The 19,535-nt window shown below is 37.6% G+C and overlaps 1 protein-coding gene across 4 annotated transcripts in view; it reads left to right on the top strand.

Moving 5' to 3' along the window:
- CTBP2 (C-terminal binding protein 2) overlaps positions 1-19,535 on the top strand; it is a 238,947-nt gene that overhangs the window by 191,019 nt on the left and 28,393 nt on the right. For all 4 annotated transcript variants that reach the window (XM_088131983.1, XM_088131980.1, XM_088131981.1 and 1 more), the window contains one exon: positions 11,984-12,138. In XM_088131983.1, coding sequence (XP_087988109.1) covers positions 12,001-12,138 — 138 coding nt within the window. In that variant the 5' untranslated portion in view covers positions 11,984-12,000. The remainder of the gene's footprint in view (positions 1-11,983; positions 12,139-19,535) is intronic.

The raw sequence follows: 19,535 nt of genomic DNA, 5'->3' as shown, positions 1-19,535 counted from the left end.
TTTTGGAATATTTGGAGCAACATAATGAAAAGCAAGCCACGTTGATTTTCTTAGATTCAGAGAAGGCCTTTGACACTTTGAACTGGGCTTTCTTGTTCAAGGTTTTGGAAGATAGGAATTTTGGAGAGCTTAATAAAGTTTTATTTCACAGAAAGCACAAATAATTGTTAATGGAGAGGTAACAAAACCTTGTGAGATACAAAAAGAAACAAGACAGGGATGCCCACTGTCTCCTCTCTTGTTTATTTTAGTTCTTGAAATACTGAATAGAGATATAAGACAAGATGAGAGGATTGTGGGAGTAAAGATGTAAAAAGAAACTTATAAAGGGCTTTTGCAGATGATTTGGTTTTGGTTTTGGAAGACCCTTTAAAGGGAATTGAAACATTAATGGACAAATTAAAACATTAGCATGTTTCAGGATTAATAAACAGAAGACAAAGATGTTAAGAAAAAATATGAAAATAGAAAATCAAATAGAATTGATGAATAAAATGGGTTTTAAGATTGAGAAGAAGATAAAATTTCTGGGTATCACTGTGACAAATATTAACTGTATGTTATTTCAAAATAAGTAAGTTAAGACATGGAATGAAGTTTTAAAAAGACATGTTAAAATGGAGAAACTACAGCTGTCACTGCTGGGAAGAATTTCTGTGATAAAAATGAATGTTTTGCCTAGAATGATGTTTTTGCTTCAGGCAGTACCTGTTTTGACAACTGATGCATCGTTTAAACAGTGGCAGAAGGATATATCTAAATTTGTGTGGCAGGAGAAAAAAAACACAAGTAAATGTAAGGTGTTACAAGATGCAGAGGAAAGAGGAGGATTGGGTCTACCTGATTTGAAATTGTATTTTGCAGCTTGCTGTTTGGTTTGGATGAAAGAGTGGATGCTGCTGAGAAGTAGAAGATTCTTAGAGTTAGAAGGTCATGACCTAAGATTGGGTGGCATGGATATTTGTGATACAATAAAGTCAAGGTTAATGTGGATTTTAAAAATCATTATGTTAGATGTGCCATATTGAGAATATGGAATAGATACAAACCCAGGTTGTGCCTGAAAACACCTTTGTGGCTCTCAGCACAAGAAGCATTTTATAGACAAGAAATAACAGGCAAACACAAATGGCTAACGTATCATGAGATACTACAGTTTTGTCAAGGGGAATGTAAAATAAAATCAAGAGGAGAACTGGTAGCACAGGGATTTACAGTGGTGCCTTGGGTCACGAACACTTCTGTTCACGACCAGTTCGGGTCACAAACAGCTCCGGTCGCAAAATTTTGCCTCCGTTTGCGAACACTGGATCGGGTCACGAACAGGATCCGCAGCCATTTTCCCTCCCGTGACACGGTCCGCGGCCATTTTCCCGCCCGTGACACGTGGTCCGCGGCCATTTTCCACCCCTGACACGTCCATGGCCATTTTTCCGCCCCTGACACGTGATCCGCAGCCATTTTTTCCACCCCTGACACGTGATCCGCGGCCATTTTCCACCCCTGACACGTGGTCCGTGGCCATTTTCCACCCCTGACACGTGATCCGCAGCCATTTTTTCCACCCCTGACACGTGATCCGTGGCCATTTTCCACCCCTGACACGTGATCGTAGGGAGGGGGACTCTCCCTCCAAGCAATAGCCGCCTCCCTGTCCTCCACGCCAGAACAGATTAACGGTAATTACATTGAACCTTATGGGAAAATCTGCTTCGGGTCGCGACCAATTCGGGTCGCGACTCGAGTCACGGAACCAATTAAGTTCGTGAACCGAGGTTCCACTGTAGCTGTCAGTGGTTTACATATTTACAGTTATTAGAAAGATTTAAAGTAGAAAAAAGAGTTTATGGTTTTGAACATTGTAAGACTGAGTTTGAAACAGAATTGTGTACAAATGGTGAACATGTAATTGCTAAATTGTATAAACTTTTACTGAAATTTGAAACAGAAGAAGCAGTGAAAGAATGTATGATAAAATGGGTTATAATATATAGACGGAACAGTGGGAAAATATGTGGTTGAAAGGGTTGAAATTTATACTATATTATAACCTTAAAGAGAATGTTTATAAAATGATGTACTGTTGATATATGTCTAGAATGTATAAATGCAGTTAAAGTTTATGTTGGAAATGTGAACAACAAGAAAGGACATTTTATCATGTTTGGTGGACGTGTAAAAAAAGCTAGAAAATTTTGCATTCAATACACACAGTACTGATTCAGAGGATTTTAAAGATTAATATACAATTGAGACCAGAAATTTTTCTTTTGGACAACCAGTTGGAAAAAAGTCATGGAACTTTGTTTTGTATATGATAACTGCAGCAAGATTTGTATGCACAAAGATTGAAAGATTCGGCACTACCCCCAGTGGAGGAATGGTTGGTGAAGATGATGGAACTTGCTGAGATAGCTAAATTGACTTCTTTGATCAGAGAAAAGACAATATCTGTGTTTATTGCTGACTGGAAACCCCTTATAGACTTTTTGCATAAAACAGAAAAATGAACTTACAACTTATGGTTTGATGATTAGACAGGATAGATTATAGAAAGAAGAGAGTTATGTTATAACCATAGAGTAAGAGGTAAATTTATCATTGTACTTTTAACTGCTGTAAAGAAGATCAGAAACTACTTCTTTGTATCTTTTTCCTTTCTTTTCTATTTTTCTTTTCTTTTTTCTTTTTCTTTTTTGTATTTTTAGCTTTCTCTTTGATTTCTTTCTTTTTTCTTTTTCTTTACATTAGTTTGTATTAGTTTTTATCTTCCTTTTAAAAAATCTTTAATAAAATTATAAATATATATTTGCATTTATGTATATGTATATATATATATGAAACATAATATTACTCTGAAGTAATATTTGCATAAAGGCTTCCATCTGTAACTGTTCTCTTCTAGTAATACCTCTTATGTTGCACTAAGCCCTTCAGTGTAACTATTTCCATCCCGTTTATCTTCTTCAAACTTCTAGGAATACTGTTTTTTGCATGATTTGTATTGAGGACAGCTAAAATCTGTTGTATATGTTAACTTTGTATTACTCTATTCTTCAGCCTAGAAAAGCTGATAACAATGTATAATAAAATAACATTAACGTTATCTAAAACATTAAAAAACAACACAAATAATAATTCCAGCGTTAAAGACCAAGATCTATGATGCCTGAATGAAAAGGTTTTCACACAGTGCTATAACCAACAGTTCTAGATAAACCTTTCCAAGAGGAACATTCCAAAATTCTAGGTCCATAACCAAAATAATCCTAGAGACATCATCTATTTTATTGTGATTGGTCAGTTTGAAACACCCGAGGTGTCCATAATGTTTGGAACTAATTGCAAATTACTGCTGAAGTAGCGTGTTATGAGAGAATAGATTACAGTTAGCATACAGACATGTGTTACATTGTTACATGTTATATTGCTATGAAAATTACTGATCTTCCGATGACAATGCAGATCTAATAGTATTCCAAAATTATAAATCTGGTCCTTGCAATGCAAACCTGGGCAAAACAAGTTGAATATCATCACCCAAATTGGCATCTAGACTTGAATATCAGTTTATTGACCCTTATTAGTGACTCCAACTTTGGTTCAGCAACTCCATAGCTTCACCATACTTCAATAAAAGACAAGTATACTCTCAGACCGTTAGTCTGTGTACCTCAATATTATCCACACTGTCTACCTAGTAGTATATGTACTGACTTACATATCTGCAGCACTTCCACCAGAGCTCTTTTCCATACCTTTCAGAAATGTGTGTTTCACCAGTAAACCCTGCCATCCAAAAAGTATAAAGAACATTACACCAAAGTATTTGTGTTCTTTTGATATTATCTGCTCTAATGAACAGCAATTCCTCATTTCTCAGGCAGTAGTATTTGCTTTTTATCTACTACTTCATCCCCTTAACAGGAGACCCCAAGATTGAACATGGGCCCTTCTCTGTGCCAAGCATGTTCTCTGTCAGTGGACTACTGTAATTCCCCAAACTAAGTAACATCATCATATACCTGGATTACATTATTTGATGACAATCAGAATGAAAACAAAATATAACTCTGTGATACAATAAATTCCCTGTGGCAGAGCAGTAGTCTCCCCAGCCGCACTACCTGGTAAGAACACTTTAATGAGCAACACACTTGTCCCCATGTCCAAATAGAACAGTAGTATTGAAAGTTGCCAGGGATCTTGGGAATTGCAGTGCTTGCATATCTTTCTTGTCAGCCTTCTTCTGGCAAAGACTTACCATTGACCAAAACATTTTCCGTGCTAATTCAGAGTTAAGCTGGACTTACATGAATCCATATAATCAGTGTCATCCAAGAATGTCTGGGATTGTCCAGCCACTGTCTGCTCAAGCGCGTTGCCTAAGACTGATAGATACATTGCTAAAGGTGCCACCACCATGATCCAGAGAGGAGCGGTCTCTATTTGTGGCTGTCGTTACTGTTTAGTTCAGATCTCATTGATTCAAATACCAAGATTAAAATATGCTGACATTTCTAGCTGAAACTTATTATAACTATAAGTGCTCCGTTTTATCTGGATTGTGTCCAAATGTAAATATAATTATGCCGCCTGATATTGCAAACATATTTTGAGAAATAAAAATGCTTGCATCTACAGCATCTTAAATTATACTGTGCCTTATTGTATAGTCTGACTCTGTCCATCATCAATTAATTTAATTAATTTAAATTGTTAAGATACAGCATATGGACAAAGTATTTAGAAGTATGTGGTTGCTCGCCTATATGATATCACAAAGGGCAGGAGAAACTGGCTTTACCCAGATTTCCTCCTGCACTTCAGGTTTAACTTTTGAGTCAACAATATATGAAAATGACATTTAGATGTAAACTTTACTGGTCTTAGTTGCTTATCAAACTTTTATTTTTTAAATGTTATACAGAAGTACTAAACATTGCTTCTTCCCATTACAGCAGTGTTATCAGCAAATGGGCATGGGTAACACTCTGGGTAATCACTTCCCACTTCCTAGAAAACATTTACTTGTCAAGACAGCCCTGTGTGACTGCTTGCAAAATGTGCCACGCAAACAGCAGGAGTTACCTAGCAAAATGTATGTGTTACCAATAGAAGAGAAAATGTATGTGTGCTTGTGTGGGTGTCCGTCCCTCTAAAGTCTCTCTGGGGATGTGTCATTTCAGCTAAAGCCCCTAATCTAAATGCAGTATGTGTGTCACCAGAACACGTTTCGCTTTTTTAATTTTTAATTTTTATTTTTATATATAATATATATATAAAAATATTTATATATATTTGTGTGTGTGTGTGTGTGTATAGCTAGTGCCAGAGATTAAATATATTTTTCAGGAGCCACACATACAAGTCAAATGGAAGGTCAGATTTATTGGGGGTACAGCTTTTTCATGATTTATTCAAGCACTGGAGAAGAACTTTGATTAGTTAAAAGCTGTGGCAAAGTCTTGAGGGAGTGTTTGAGAGTCTGGAGCTGTGCAGAGGTAACTATAACTCCTGGAGCAATTTCAGACTATTCTTCTGTAGTGGGACAAAAACCTTCTCTTTTCCCTCCTTTGTCCAGAGAGACATTTGTCTTGAAACTGTGTGGCGGTGGACGCGGGATGCTTGTTTGAAGATCCCCTTCGTAGTCAAGAAGATAATCCGGACGCCAAATATTAGTGTAGTATTTTATACTCTTCCCCTCCCCTCTCGTTCTCATCCTCCTTTTATTTCCTGTGTAGCTTTTAATAAGACGATTGTGGAGGTAAGGTTTTCAAGGCAAGGGGACGTTTCCTTTTTTTCTCTGTTTGCTTAATAAAGTGTGCTGCTGACTTTTCGAGCTGCAGTGACTTTTGTTGCTAATGAGTAATTTGTGCAAATGCTTGGCTTGCTCCTTGATTCACTTTTTATATACTGTCAGAGAAGATGTTTAAAAGCGTCTCTCTGTGTGTGTTTTTAAGGAGAAGAAGAAGCAGTGTGACACAGGCAAGTGAGATTAATAAGAATTAGGCAAATGGCTTCTCTCCTTTTGTTTCGGTGAGATAGTAGCCGTCTTGCAGCTACACAAAGGCTGCCATTTACCAGAGAGGACTCCCTCATTCTCTTGGCAGGGGTGCCATTGGATTCAGATACAAGTGGGTGGCAAGTGGGGAGGAACGGCAAAAGAGGACAAGCAGGCTTTGTGTACTTTTTTAAAAAAAACAATCAAAGCGCTTTCTATATTGAACTGCCGTGCAACCAGCTGTGCAGCTTGTGAGTTGGGGTGGACCAGTTCTCTGAACATATAGAAAGCGCACCACCCTCTTCCCCTGCTTTCCCACCCTTTCCCTTAAAAGCTGTCCACTGAAACATTGGCTCAACTCCATAGAGAGCTGAAAGCACCAGAAAATATTTATTGAACAATGCTTCTGACAACTGCCATGATATTGGAAAGCTTTGGAGGAAGAACAGACCACCTTCATTTTTAAAGCAGTTCTATATCACCTTGTTGGTATTCTGGTCAGAAAACTGGATTCAATTTCTTTTCTATTGTACATACCTTTATTGATGACTGGTTCCCACTGAATACAGTCACACATTTATACCCCTCTAGCTCTTTCTCTGCCTTGCTTTCTTTCTATAAAAAAGCTACGCGTATGCAGACAATAAACTATCTCTTTGGTTTTACTTCACACAATGCTGTTGCTCCTTCACTATTTCCAAGACCAAAGTGTAATTTTGGATTATTGTTAGAGAAGTAATATTTTACTCTCTGCCATATAATCAGTAGTGGTACAGAGAAAAGAGAGGCTTTTCCACCAATAAGTTACTACCTGGTCTTAAGAACATAGAAGCCAAACCACATTTCATTTGAGTGTGGTTAAGCTTACATCCAAAATCATTCGGGGGGGGCGGTGTTAGGTAAGTGCTCCTAAGAGAAGAATCCTGCTATACTTCATCTTTGGACCCATTCGTTCATTTTTTAAAAACAGTTGTATGTGCTCAGTTTCTTTTTTGATGTGGTATGTGTTGATGTAAAAGCTCTTGAGGAGGGGGCAGATGAAACATTTCAAATAATACATTTTGACCAGGAGATATATATTTTTCATATGACTTTAGACAGCAAATCTGTCAGTGGTTTTTCTTGAACTAGTACAGCCTGTTCTTTATTGTTCCAGGTCTAACATTTTGTTTCTGACAAGCTGAAATAATTGGCATCACCCAATTGTCAATTAAATTTAAACATTTAAATAGTCTAGTTTAAATATTTTAAATTTATTTAAATATAATAATTTAAATTTGTAAATTAAAAAATGCAAAAAGATAGATATTATTCTTAAATGTTTTAACAAGCTTCCCCTGCCTTGCAAAGCCAGTTCTTTAATCAGAACATAAAAGCGTTTCAAAAACTAGGCATTATTCCCCCAAATGCATTGTCAGGTATAAATGTTTCCTGCTTCAGTTAGGAACTAAGCTCTGATTACAAATTATAGAGGAATATGGGGAAAGAGTAACTTTCAGTGGCCATTGTCTTGGTGGGGAGTCTCTCTTCAGTTTCTCTCTTATTTCCTTCTCCATTTTCGTTGTGATAGTAACACCACAAGGCTGTCATTAAATGATATTCTCAATCTTGTGGACTACACACTACAGTCTAGTGTACAGCTGGAATGCTTTGTTAAACCAGAATAGGGTTAATCTGGACAAAACAGCAATTCAGCTCCAGATTGCAAATCATTTGGTTTTATGTATTTTCCTCTTTTAGTTGTGGTGATCTGCTTAGAGCCAGTTTCTTTCTCCTACCCAAATCTTCTCAGCAGGCTGCCATGCGTACCATAGATGAAATGCAGGGAGATGCATTATTTTGTAGTAAACAGAAATACAAAAGCGTAGGAGGAAGGTATCCAATTTCAAATATTTTATTTAGCTTTTTCTTTAAACTACAGTTACTTTGGGGGCAGTTCCATTAAATATATAGGCAAGAGTTAAATTTCATTTTTCTGATAAAGTATTTCTGAATCATCTTTTTTAATTAAACATTTTTAAACCATCCAAAAGCCAAAGCTCTCTGGGAGATTTACAATACAATACAGTTAAAACATATACAATAAAATCAAATAATATAAAAAATAACGGCACCATGCAAAGTAGGCAGCAGCAAAGCAGTTGTCAAAATCTGAAACAATATGAATTAAAATATAATTAGAATTCGTATCTTCTTTACAATGAGAACATAACACTCCATGTACCAGTTCTCTGTTGCCTATAGCTTTTATTCTGCAATCTCTACTATTATCCAAACCCTCAATAACATGCTGCCCTCACTACCTTTGAGACAAGATGGAGTTACTATTTGTACATCAGGGTTTTCTGACAGCTTCAGAATTGTCATTGGGAGGGTGGCCCTGGCCCTGAAAGAGCAGGTCTGTGACTTGGGGACCCTCCTGGACTCATGGGTATTGCTTCGTGGGCAGTAGTAGTTGTGATTGGATGGGTGGGTGGGTGTGCCCAAATTCAGTTTTGGTGTGCCAGTTATGGTCCTACCTGGAGCAGGAAGGCCTCACAACAGCAACATAAGTCATTATCACTAATTGTGTGGACTTCTGCAACGTACAGTGAGTAACATTTGAAGACCACTTGAAAGCTTCCGTTGATCAAGAATGCAGCAGTTCTGGTCTTGGTTGTCTCTTGCCACCATGGACCCCCACCATAAACCCATTACAGCCATACAGGTTTTGCAATAGCTCCCCATTAGCTTTGGGTGTAATTCAGAGTTCAAGAGTTATTACATATAAACCCCTACATGGCTTGGCACCAACCTGTTTGCAGGTCTGGCTTCCCCAACTAGAATCAACTGCCTGAACAAACAGAAGAACCTGCTTGTGGTTCCCTTCTTCACAAGGTTTTTCAGAAGTAGTTTGCCATTGCCTCCTAGGGCTGAGAGAGAGCACCTGGCCCAAGGTAGCTTCATGCCTAAGGCGGGACTAGAACTCACAGCCTCCTGATTTCTAGCCTGGTGCCTTAACTACTACACCAAACTGACTTCTCTAACCACCTTATAGTATGATGCTGGGAGTATCCCACTAATAACTTTAGTCATAGCATTGGCATAGGCAATATTTGTGAGCTGCTGGATGCATTTAAATTGGGGGGGGGGAGCATGTTTTGGGTGTCTTCACAAAAAGGGCTGCCATGAGAGATGTGGCCAGTCACAAAATCCATTTACAGAATGCAGACTGAAAAAGTTGCTTAACGTTGCACAACTCCCCACTCCCAGGGTACTATCTACTATCCTATTTTAACTTTTCTTTCTTTTGCTCTTTCTTTCTTCAAACAACCCTGGCTTGCATTTTTATGCCCAAAACATGAGGCTGTGTGAGCCCATGGTCATACTTATAAAGATGACCCTTCAAAAAAAAAAAATTAAAAGAATATTTAAAATATTAAGTCAGGTTGGGCAGGGAGCCTGATGAAGGCCATGGAAGGTTCTGGAGGCATTATGCTGTTTTATCTCTAACTACAGTACATCTCTTCCTTTCCTTCTCTCTTCAGGCCCTTTCATGAATCGATCTATGAATGTTTACATCTCTGTCTAACACAGGGTAATGTGTAGCCTTGCAGTTATTAGTATTCCCATCTTCCCTAGCTAATATGGCCATTGGTGAGGAAAGGTGGAAATTGTAGTCCATCAAGTGTGAGCCCAAGAGGGTCACACTTGGTCAGTAATATAGACAGCAGAAAAGACAAGTATATATACTGATAAATGTAGCAATTTGGTTTAACAATAGAGGAGATTAAAATAGATTTTTTTCTTGATTTTGTCCTGTATGATTAAATGTCATAGCTCCGGTCCTTCCCTATGACCATGGATTGTATTCCACAAATGTTTTCATTGTCTCTCAGTTTCCGGTGCTGAGCAATAAATTATATCAAAGCAATAATCTTAAGGGACACATTTGTAATAATCTAGAATGTTCCTGCCTTAACAAGGAAGTAGTTCAAAGTAATTAATTATTTCTTGCAGGCCTTAGAAACTATTTTGAAGTACTCAGTGGTATTTCTTGTGATTGAACAGTGGCCTTGAGTCTTTAAAATCCAATCAGGTACTACTAGTTTCTTTGTGAGAAAAGCATGCCAGAGAGAACTTACCAAAATAGTTTTTGCTACTTTTGTGTCCACGCTTAGAAGTGAGTTTTGAAGATTCATCTTCATATCAGTCTATGGAACACTTCAGATATTTCAACCTCATGGTCTACAGATATTTGGAACTTCCAAAATTTCTGGTTACAGTTGCCAGTGGCTAGAAATGAATGGATAGACCTAGAAGGGGCCATTTAGGCAAGATTCCAAATTAAAGCATCCTCAACAGATCCTCTGAAGGGAAAGTCACCATCTCCCTCAGTAACAGATTTCACTGTTGAATTGCTCACCCCAGTAGGGAATTATAGTCCTAATACAAATAGAAGACATTAGGTTGAGAAATGTTAATCTCCAAGATACAATATTCAGCCAAGAGAAATTCACCTGTGTTCCAATGAGTATTTAAGGAAGCCCTGTGCAGATACCCATCCACTAGGGTTTGTTTATTGCTGTTGTAGTAGTAGTTTTGATGCCTCACTCACTATTTCAACATATTTATTTATTTAAAAAATTAAAGGGCTCCATCTGAAATACATAATTCTGGGTGACTAACACAAACACAATAAATACAGAAAGAACCCCATAAGTTAAAATGGTTCAGTACAAATAAAAAAGATCAGGCAACATATAACTTATTCACAAATGAACATTTCCTATATGGCAAGCATTACAAAAATGTTTGTACTAAAAGCTTCAGGAAACAGTGCCCATGCGTGTCTATGCCCTGACTTTGGCTTAGCATATAAAATTAGAAAATGGTCTAGGTAACAACATCATTGCAATCTATATCAATATCACCTGATTTTGATCAGTGACCAGATCATACACATGCACACTCTACTTGATTAGCATAAAACAACTTTAAATCAAAAATCACAACACAAATTAAGTTCAGATACACAGTTAAAAGAAATTAGGGAAACTTCCTTGTGGCCATCAAATGGCAGCAATAGGTTTTTCTTTTCTAATTGAACAGGCGGATACACAAACATTTGCCATCTTTATGTATATCTGAACTGGCAACAAAAGAGTAGATTACAAATCTTGGTAACAGTGAGAAGATCTTAAAATTAGGTTGATGAGAGAGTGTTGTATATCTTTATAGCATACACATCTTAGGAGGACGTGTTCTAATGTAACAGCAAACTCTCTTGCAATATTGACTTTTCCTATATATCCCAAATAGAACTGCTGTGGGTAAAGTATTGCTGGCCTCTTCTAAAATTGGGAATTTTTACATTGAATAGATAGTATGTTGGCTTCAGGGAACAATTGATTCTACCCAAAGTAACTTGGAACCAGTGAGACAACCAGTTGGTGGTCTATATCTTTATTCTTTGCTTGAAAGTGGTTCTGGCACTCTCTAATATTAGTGCCAAAGGTTAATTACTTGATAGAACCATCTTCCAAGCCAGAACATAATCTGTGTTCTAATTTAAGAACACAGTCCTTCCACTTTGTATCCACTAGCACAGGTTATTCCTCTGCATGCAGAGAGGTAGATGTGAGGCTCCAGTGCATGATCTAGGAATGCTTGTGCCATCTTTGTTGAAACTAACCCAGCTGGTTCCAAATGGGAACCTAATTAGTGAAAGTCCTCATAACCATCCTAAAGCTAGAATTCTATACATAATTTTCCAGGGGTAAGCTTTATCGATCTCATTGGGGCTTACTTCTCTGTGTGCTATAAAGTATGAATTAAAATTCTAATTAAATCATTGGACAATAAGCTATAAATACTTGCATTAAGCAGCATCAGTTTACCATTATAAAGCCAAAGCACATTAGTACAGGTTCAGATGAAGTTTATTGTTTAGGTGAGTCCACTAGTACTATTTTAACATTTATGCTCATTTGGTTCCAGGTATACGTCCACAAATAATGAATGGCCCTTTGCATCCTCGTCCATTGGTGGCTTTACTAGATGGAAGGGATTGTACAGTGGAGATGCCTATTTTGAAGGACTTGGCTACTGTTGCATTCTGTGATGCTCAATCTACTCAGGAAATACATGAAAAGGTATTTATTATCATTTCAATTTCAAGGCCACCTGACTCCCTAGTGACCCTGGGCAACTTACAGATAAAAATTGAAAAACAAAACCAACGTACATCGTGGGGGAAGTGGGGGAGGAAGATAACTGACAAGAGACATAACCCCATAAAGCCAAATAGCAAAAAAAAAAAAACCACCAACCACCAAAGGGCTCAACTGCCATCCTAGCCTAAGACCTGGAAAACACCAGATCTTAAGCAGTTTGCAGAAATCGAAAGGGTGGGATCTGTACAAATCTTGGGGAGGATGTCATTCTACAGACAGGAGTCATCACCAAAGATGACACTGCTTAATTAACGTGCCCACTCTTGTTGATCACCCCAGACAGGCAGAGATATATGTAGACAGGCAGTCCCTCAAGTAAGCAGGCTCTATGCCATTCGGGCTATAGGTGATAACTAGCACCTTGAATGCACCTAGAAGCCAACTGGCAATCAGGGCAGCTCACAAAACAACAGGGACACCTGCACATGCATAAACAACATGCCCATTATGGCTGCCCCTGCTGCACTCTGGACCAGCTGTAGCTTCCGAGTGGTCTTCGTGGAGTGCATTACAGTAATCCAATCAAGATGTAACCAAGGCATGAGTAAACTGTCTGAAGACCCAATCTAGGAACAGGCACAACTGGCATACAAGATGAGCCTTGTAAAGGAAATGTTGTGCTCTGCAAACTAACATGCAAAGAAGGACATCCTGTATTTAACAACAATTCAACTTTTTCTTGGGAAAATTTCTTGGGATAATTACATTTGTACCTGTGGTTCCCAATCATTTCTTTTATGTAGACCATTATATCATCAAAACCATATGAACCACCAGGTACAGAACCATTGATTTGTGTACCTGGATTGGTTAATATTTTATGGTTGAGAGATGCCGCAAGTTGTAGTTCAATAATACTCACTGGAGTACACCAGAAGATGGGGAAAAGGAGGCTGCAGCCAGACCCTTGCACCATGTTGATTCCCGTTTGTGGATAGGAGTGGATGGAGAAAGCACAGAAGAGTGTAGAAGACAAAGGAAAAGCCTGTTCTAAGAAAAGATGGGCTAATATGGGAGTGAACTCCATTCCAGCCTATGCGCTTTGGCATATTCTGTCAATTTTTTTAGAAATAAAGTATTTATTTTTTATATAAGAACAACAAAACATATTGTCTGAAAATACAACTAAATGGGATATCCTACTTTATATAAAATAGATTCTATAATTAATATACACGCTTGAAAGTAAGTCTGAATGCTAAGCCACGTTTAACCACGTTATTTTATTTTTATTTATTTTTATTTTATTATTTTACTTTGATATGATTTTATTCTGTTATTATATTATTTTAAATAATAATACTGTTATTTTATTTTAATTGTTGTATGCCGCCCAGAGTTGCTCTGGGTGAGATGGGCGGCTATAAAAATGTGATGTATAAATAAATATCAAAAACTCCACCCATTCCCACCCGTGAATTAACAAATTTGTCCCTAATAATTGTATACATAAATTGCAAATAAACAAGCTTTAGGCAGTAGGAGAAGCTGCATTATCGTCTAGAACTAGCGTACACCACTGACTTCATTATGTTTATTTTAAAACTGATTGGAGTTCCACACTGTATATTGTGTGCTTTTACAAAGAGATTAAGCCGACAAGCCTCGTCTCAGTGCATATCAGGCATATGGAAAGCTCTTGCTAATCTTTATGATCAATTGGATTGGCATTATACGATTAATAGATAATTGTGTATTCTTGGTTTAATTGCATGATTTCTCCACCTTCCTCTCTTTATGCTGATGTTATTTTCTTGATAATCTGTGACGGATATCTTGGATTTGGATTCCTCCATGTAGCAAAAATGTCTTTGATAGATTCTGTATTGGATTTGATAATTAAGTGTGTTGCTGATGAAGCCACAATAAATAATATGATTGTAACAATTGATCTGGCTAGACAGCATTTAAAAATAGATAGGGAATCGGAAAAAGATTAATGCAACCGATCTGCCTGATGCAGGTGGAGTGCTCCTTAAATTGGGTGCATTGGAGAACAATGTAGGAACTAAATAGCATGTGTTCACAAAGTACAGGTTTGGTTATTTTGATTGATTTTCTTACCTGGTGTAAATCAGTAGATGAAAGGAAAAAGAAAGTATTGAATTAGATAAAATATACTTGGATTTCATCTAGACAATAAGTAAGTGCTTTCTAGAAGTGTTGTCAACTTGGCTAAAAACCTTACTAAGTTGATTGGCAAGAATAATTGAAATGAAACCTTGAATCACCTTGAGTTGTGAGAAGTATAAATGTTGTAATAAATAAGTTAAGAGGTGCTAATATGAAGCAAGCAAAGGTCCAGAGTAAGAAATTACATGTTGCTATATGTAGCATTTCCCTGGTGGCTTTTTTCTAGCTAACTGAAAAGGAGATTGGGAGTAGAGGAACTACACAGGGTAGGATGTATTTACGCTTTTTCTACTTGCTTTTCACTTCTTGCAGTCAAGTTTCTACTGCTGTTTTCCCCACTGAATTCCAGATGGATTTTTGCTTTTTGCATATGAGTAGCCTTGGAGAATATAGGGAATCTTTGTGACATGTCTAGTTTTACCTTACTTAATTGCATAATCTTAAATACATAACTGATCAGTTAACAACCAGTTTACTAAATAAATAAATAAATAAATAAATAAATGCCCATAACCAAACACAGATTAAGAATAATCCAGTACATAAGAAAATCAAGACAACATATAACAAACTCACAGTACAAACAGACATGTTGGGCTCCTTTAACATCCTGATCCTAATGACCAGGGGGAAAATCAGGTCTTAATCTCAAGGGGGCACTCTTCTGTAAGCCGGGCACTGCAATAGAGAGGCAAGTCTCCTTGGTCCTGCAAGATGACACTGTTTAATGGAGGGGACCTGGAGCATGCCCACCTTTTTGGATCTGGTGGGAGAGGTAAAAACTCTCAGACATAGGGAGTCCTGCAAATAACCTGACCCTGTGCCATGCAGGCTTTAGAGTTGATAACCAGCATTTTGAATTGCCCTGAAAGCATGCTGGAAACTAGTGCAGCTAGTGTTATAGTACTAATGGCACATGTGTGAATTTTAGAGTGCCCAAAACTGCATGTGTCGCTGCATTTTGGATCAGCTGAAGCTACCAAGTATTCTTCAAGGGCAGTCCCATGTCGAGCACATTGCAGTAATCCAGTCAGGAAGTGACTATGGCATGAGTGAGAGTGAGCAGACCTCCTGGTCTAGGAATGGGCACAACTGGCACACAAGATGAAGCCATGCAAAGGCCCCCTGTCCACAGCTATCACTTGCTCTTTTGAGCATGAGCCATAAGTCCAGGGGGGTCCCCCAGATTGCACATCAACTTTTTCTGGGGGACTGCCAACCCCATCAAGAGTTAGATGAAAAACTACCAGATCCTGGGGGCCAAAACCTGAAAGCCACTCAGCCTTGCTAAGGTAGATTTGCAGTGTGTTCTCCTCTATCCAGACCCTCACAGTCACCAGGCACTGGAAAAGAACCATGACAGCATCGCTTGTACTAAAATGTTGAATACATTTTAGTAATAAATCCTTATTTAAGTTTTGGAAGAAAGCAGAACTTACACTCTTGAGAAATAGAGATATTTCCTATTTACTCTTCTTTAGAAATAGGAAGACTTTTGGTGCATATATAACTGAAGTTTTGATGCTATTTAAGTTCCCTGTGTTGTTAGTTTTTCTAACAACAGGGTTGTTTACTCAGTTTAAAATCTGTATTATTTGGAGAGTAAGCCTCAAAACTGACGTTCTTGTGTCATTGAAAGTAGTAGAATGGCAACAGATGAGCTACTAGTTACATTATGTAGTATGCCACTCTCTCTTTTTTTTTTTTAGAAAAATAAAATCCCAAAGATAAATATTAAGAAGAAAACAATTCAGTGGGAAGTTACCTCACTGTTTGTGGTGGTCCCAATCAAGACAGAGTCCTTAAAATGGATTTAAAGGAGAAGAAAAGAGGTCCATGTGTAAATTACATAATTTAATGTAATATATAATTTGATCCTGAGAAACACTCAGATCTGTTGTATCATTATTCCATTTTGCTCTGGGTTTTTTTTTTCTCTCCTTCCTTTACCATGTACTCTACGGAGCAGCTTTCCTGGCCTTGTAAACTCTGATCATCTTTCTTTTCTCTCTTGTGTTGAGAAGAAGTCTAAAGCTCTGAGAATTCAGATCTTGAAAATACAAGATAAAGTTGTCTTTGTCAGTGCTTATCTTTGAGCAAAGGTGAACAGGCTGAAGAGCTGTTTACTGGGAATGTTGTATGGAAACTGATTATCTGGGGTGATCAGTAGATTTAAATCCAAGTCTCCTAGAAAGGAATATAAGGGGGTAGGGGACTGGGAAATGGCCAGATAAAAATCGACTGAACATAGATGACAAACAAAACCTTTTAAGGATTACCGTCATTCATAGCTCATCCTGTCCTCAGGATAGAGTCTTAAAAAATTATACCTTGCTACAACACTTGTTTAAAATAGTCTGCAGTAAATAGCCTGATCAACTCAAATGTAAAGCTATATCAAAGAATCTTGTCCTTGGTTATCGCTTGTTCAAAATATTCTCTACTTCCAGTCTGTGTTTGCATACTGTATGGGATCACAAGAGTGATTATAACTTTAGGTTTAATGACTCTTTGGCTGACAAGATCAATCTCTGTGTTAAACTATAAAGCTTCTTGAGGCACATAGAGCCTGTGGATCTGTTTCCAGTGATATGAAGCCAATTGTTTTACTTTTTCTCCTTGTATTTTTGTTCTTATCTAACTTTGAGAATTAGATTGTAATAACTTATATTCCTGCATATAAAGAAGGGTTTTTTTTTAAATAATTCACATCTCATGCTAATATTTAATTTTTTCTCTGTCAAAATGAATAGTGTTTGGGATAAATTTCTTTGGAAAATAGTAAAATGAATACAGAAGTAAAAATCCTCTAGACATTTATAAGTAGCACCACTAAGAATATGAAAATTAAAATATGGAAAGCATATATCCTAGTACAGTGCCAATATCCCATCCAGATAATGAGAAGGCAAAATTTTAGCTAAGGGATGACTGTTGGACAGCCTAAAGCTTCCCAGCTTAGTATTGAGCACCCAACCACTAGTTAGGAAACTTGGTTATAGTTGAGCTTAACTCCTGGTCACTTCATGGACATTTCCATGTAGGTTGTTTTACAACAAATATGGCAGTAGTTACTATTGACTTATTTTGTGTCAATTTTTTTTATTCCCTAGTCTAACCTACAGGTTCTGGGATTTTCTAGTGGTTTCCCATACAAGTACTAACCAAGTCTGACTCTGTTTAGCTTCTTGAGGTCAGCCAAGGTTGACTGGGTGCTGTCAGTATAATACAATCACCTAAAAGTTCAGTGACAATTCCTAGAACCCACTTCATAATAAAATTGAAATATAAAAAAATTGCACAAACTTCTGGGATATTTGGAGAGTTAAGTAGCAAATGTTTAATTGGTAAATACCCAGTACAAATAACTGAAGTTGGATGCTAGGAGAATTGATTATTCAGAGGGGCACTTAATGTGTTAAAAAAGCAATTCTGCTAACAGGGCATAAAACCCAAGAAAGCCTGCCTACAATAGATGAATGAATCTGGCAGATTAAAAGGAGATAGCCAAGCAAGGATGTTACAGATTTTCTATAGGCAAGACTGGAAGACTTAATGGGGTCCCCCAACCAACTTTTTAGACTGAAGAAGGACAAGTAGCGAAACGTCTCTAACCAAAAAGAAAAGAAGTCCAGTTGCCATGACTCAACCTGCAGACGATTCCACCTGGGTGACTGAGAATCTTCATAACCATATCTATCTAAGGTTGTAGCACTGAATAGCATTCTAAGGTGCAATAGGAAGGTGTTTGTATCCAACCATTCTCCGCATTCATTATTTTGTAAAGAGAATATGAACCCTCTGGTGGGTGCTCTCCTCAAAGCCATCCCACGGCTCTAGTTCACTTATGTATCTAACACTGGGGTTAAGAAATACAATACTTGGTAGCCAACACTATATCAAGAAGTGACTGTTGCTAGGAATTCTGTTTCTGAATCCTTAGCTCTCTTTTTTCCATGAAGACAAACTGGTGATTCACATCTTCTCTAAGGTGAATTCATTTCTCTCCTGGGCCAAAGAAATCAAGTTCAATGGCATCTTTATGGCCATCAAGCCCTGATCAGGGAATACTATAGATTTGAAAATCACTACTTCCAGGTGGATAAAGATTGCAATGTTTTTAATTATGAGACCCTAGCCAACAAAGCCTACTCTAAGTAAGGCATCCAAGCAGTGATATATATTGTGGATCAGCAGTCTTCTGGGTAGTTCTGCAAGGGATACGTATCTATCACTTTTCTGGCATTTGGGAGGAGACAATAAAGAAATTAGAAAAGTTCTATCGAGAAGAGAAAGAATTGGAGACTACTTGCATTCTCCCTTTCTTACATGATTCTTGAGCAATCACTCACCTGCCGTTTAAATCAGTGTTCTGGGGAAAATAATGCATTAGTATATCAAGGGACAGCCGCCCATTTGGAATGTTGCAAACATGGTGTACTTGCTCTTGTAACATGGCTGCTGTGGAGAATTGTCCATTGACAAAATGATTGCTATTGGGGATATAATTAGTTTTAAAGCACTGATCATCAGAATGCTGCCTGCTAGCACCTCTAACCCCACACCTGCAGGACACTCCCTACTACCTCTGCTTTCCTGTACTTTGCCCAGGCAGGTAAGCATTCTTTCCAAACAAACCATGGCCCATCTATGTGAGCACCAGAGTTATTCTTGGAAATAAAGATAATGGTATAGGCTAGCACTTTGCTTCACAACATGACTTGTTCCCAGTTTTTAAGTTAACTCTTTTTTTCAAAAATATGTATAAACTCAAGTAGGGCAGGAAGTCTTACTATCTTCAGGAGAGGCATTTGGAGCTATTTTGATGTCTGTAGATGCCAGATTGGGGACTTCCATCATGAGAAAGTTAATAAAGGTAGTATGATAGTTGATAAATGTAGTAGTATACTTCTACATAAGTTCTGAAAGTTAATAAATGTGGTAGCCTACATAAGTTCTAAAATTGTTTGAGCATTATATAAATACATACTATACATTAATACGTATACGTATTAATAGTACATATAGTACGTATATAAATATGTACTATACATTAAGAGAGGATTACTTGGGGATATATCGTGGACTCAATTTAGGATCTAATGCTAGAACTGGAGGGCTGTCCCTGGTGCATACGTGGGGAGGTAAGAAATTGAGAGAGAGAGAGAGAGAGAGATTTTATG

The sequence above is a fragment of the Python bivittatus genome, unplaced genomic scaffold (genome assembly GCF_059951505.1).
Source record: "Python bivittatus isolate LINGU-HERP-01145 unplaced genomic scaffold, Pbiv_v1 ctg000980_np1212, whole genome shotgun sequence".
NCBI classification, from domain to species: domain Eukaryota; kingdom Metazoa; phylum Chordata; class Lepidosauria; order Squamata; family Pythonidae; genus Python; species Python bivittatus.
Note: the sequence above shows the minus strand (reverse complement) of the source record. Positions and strands in the feature narration are given on the sequence as shown.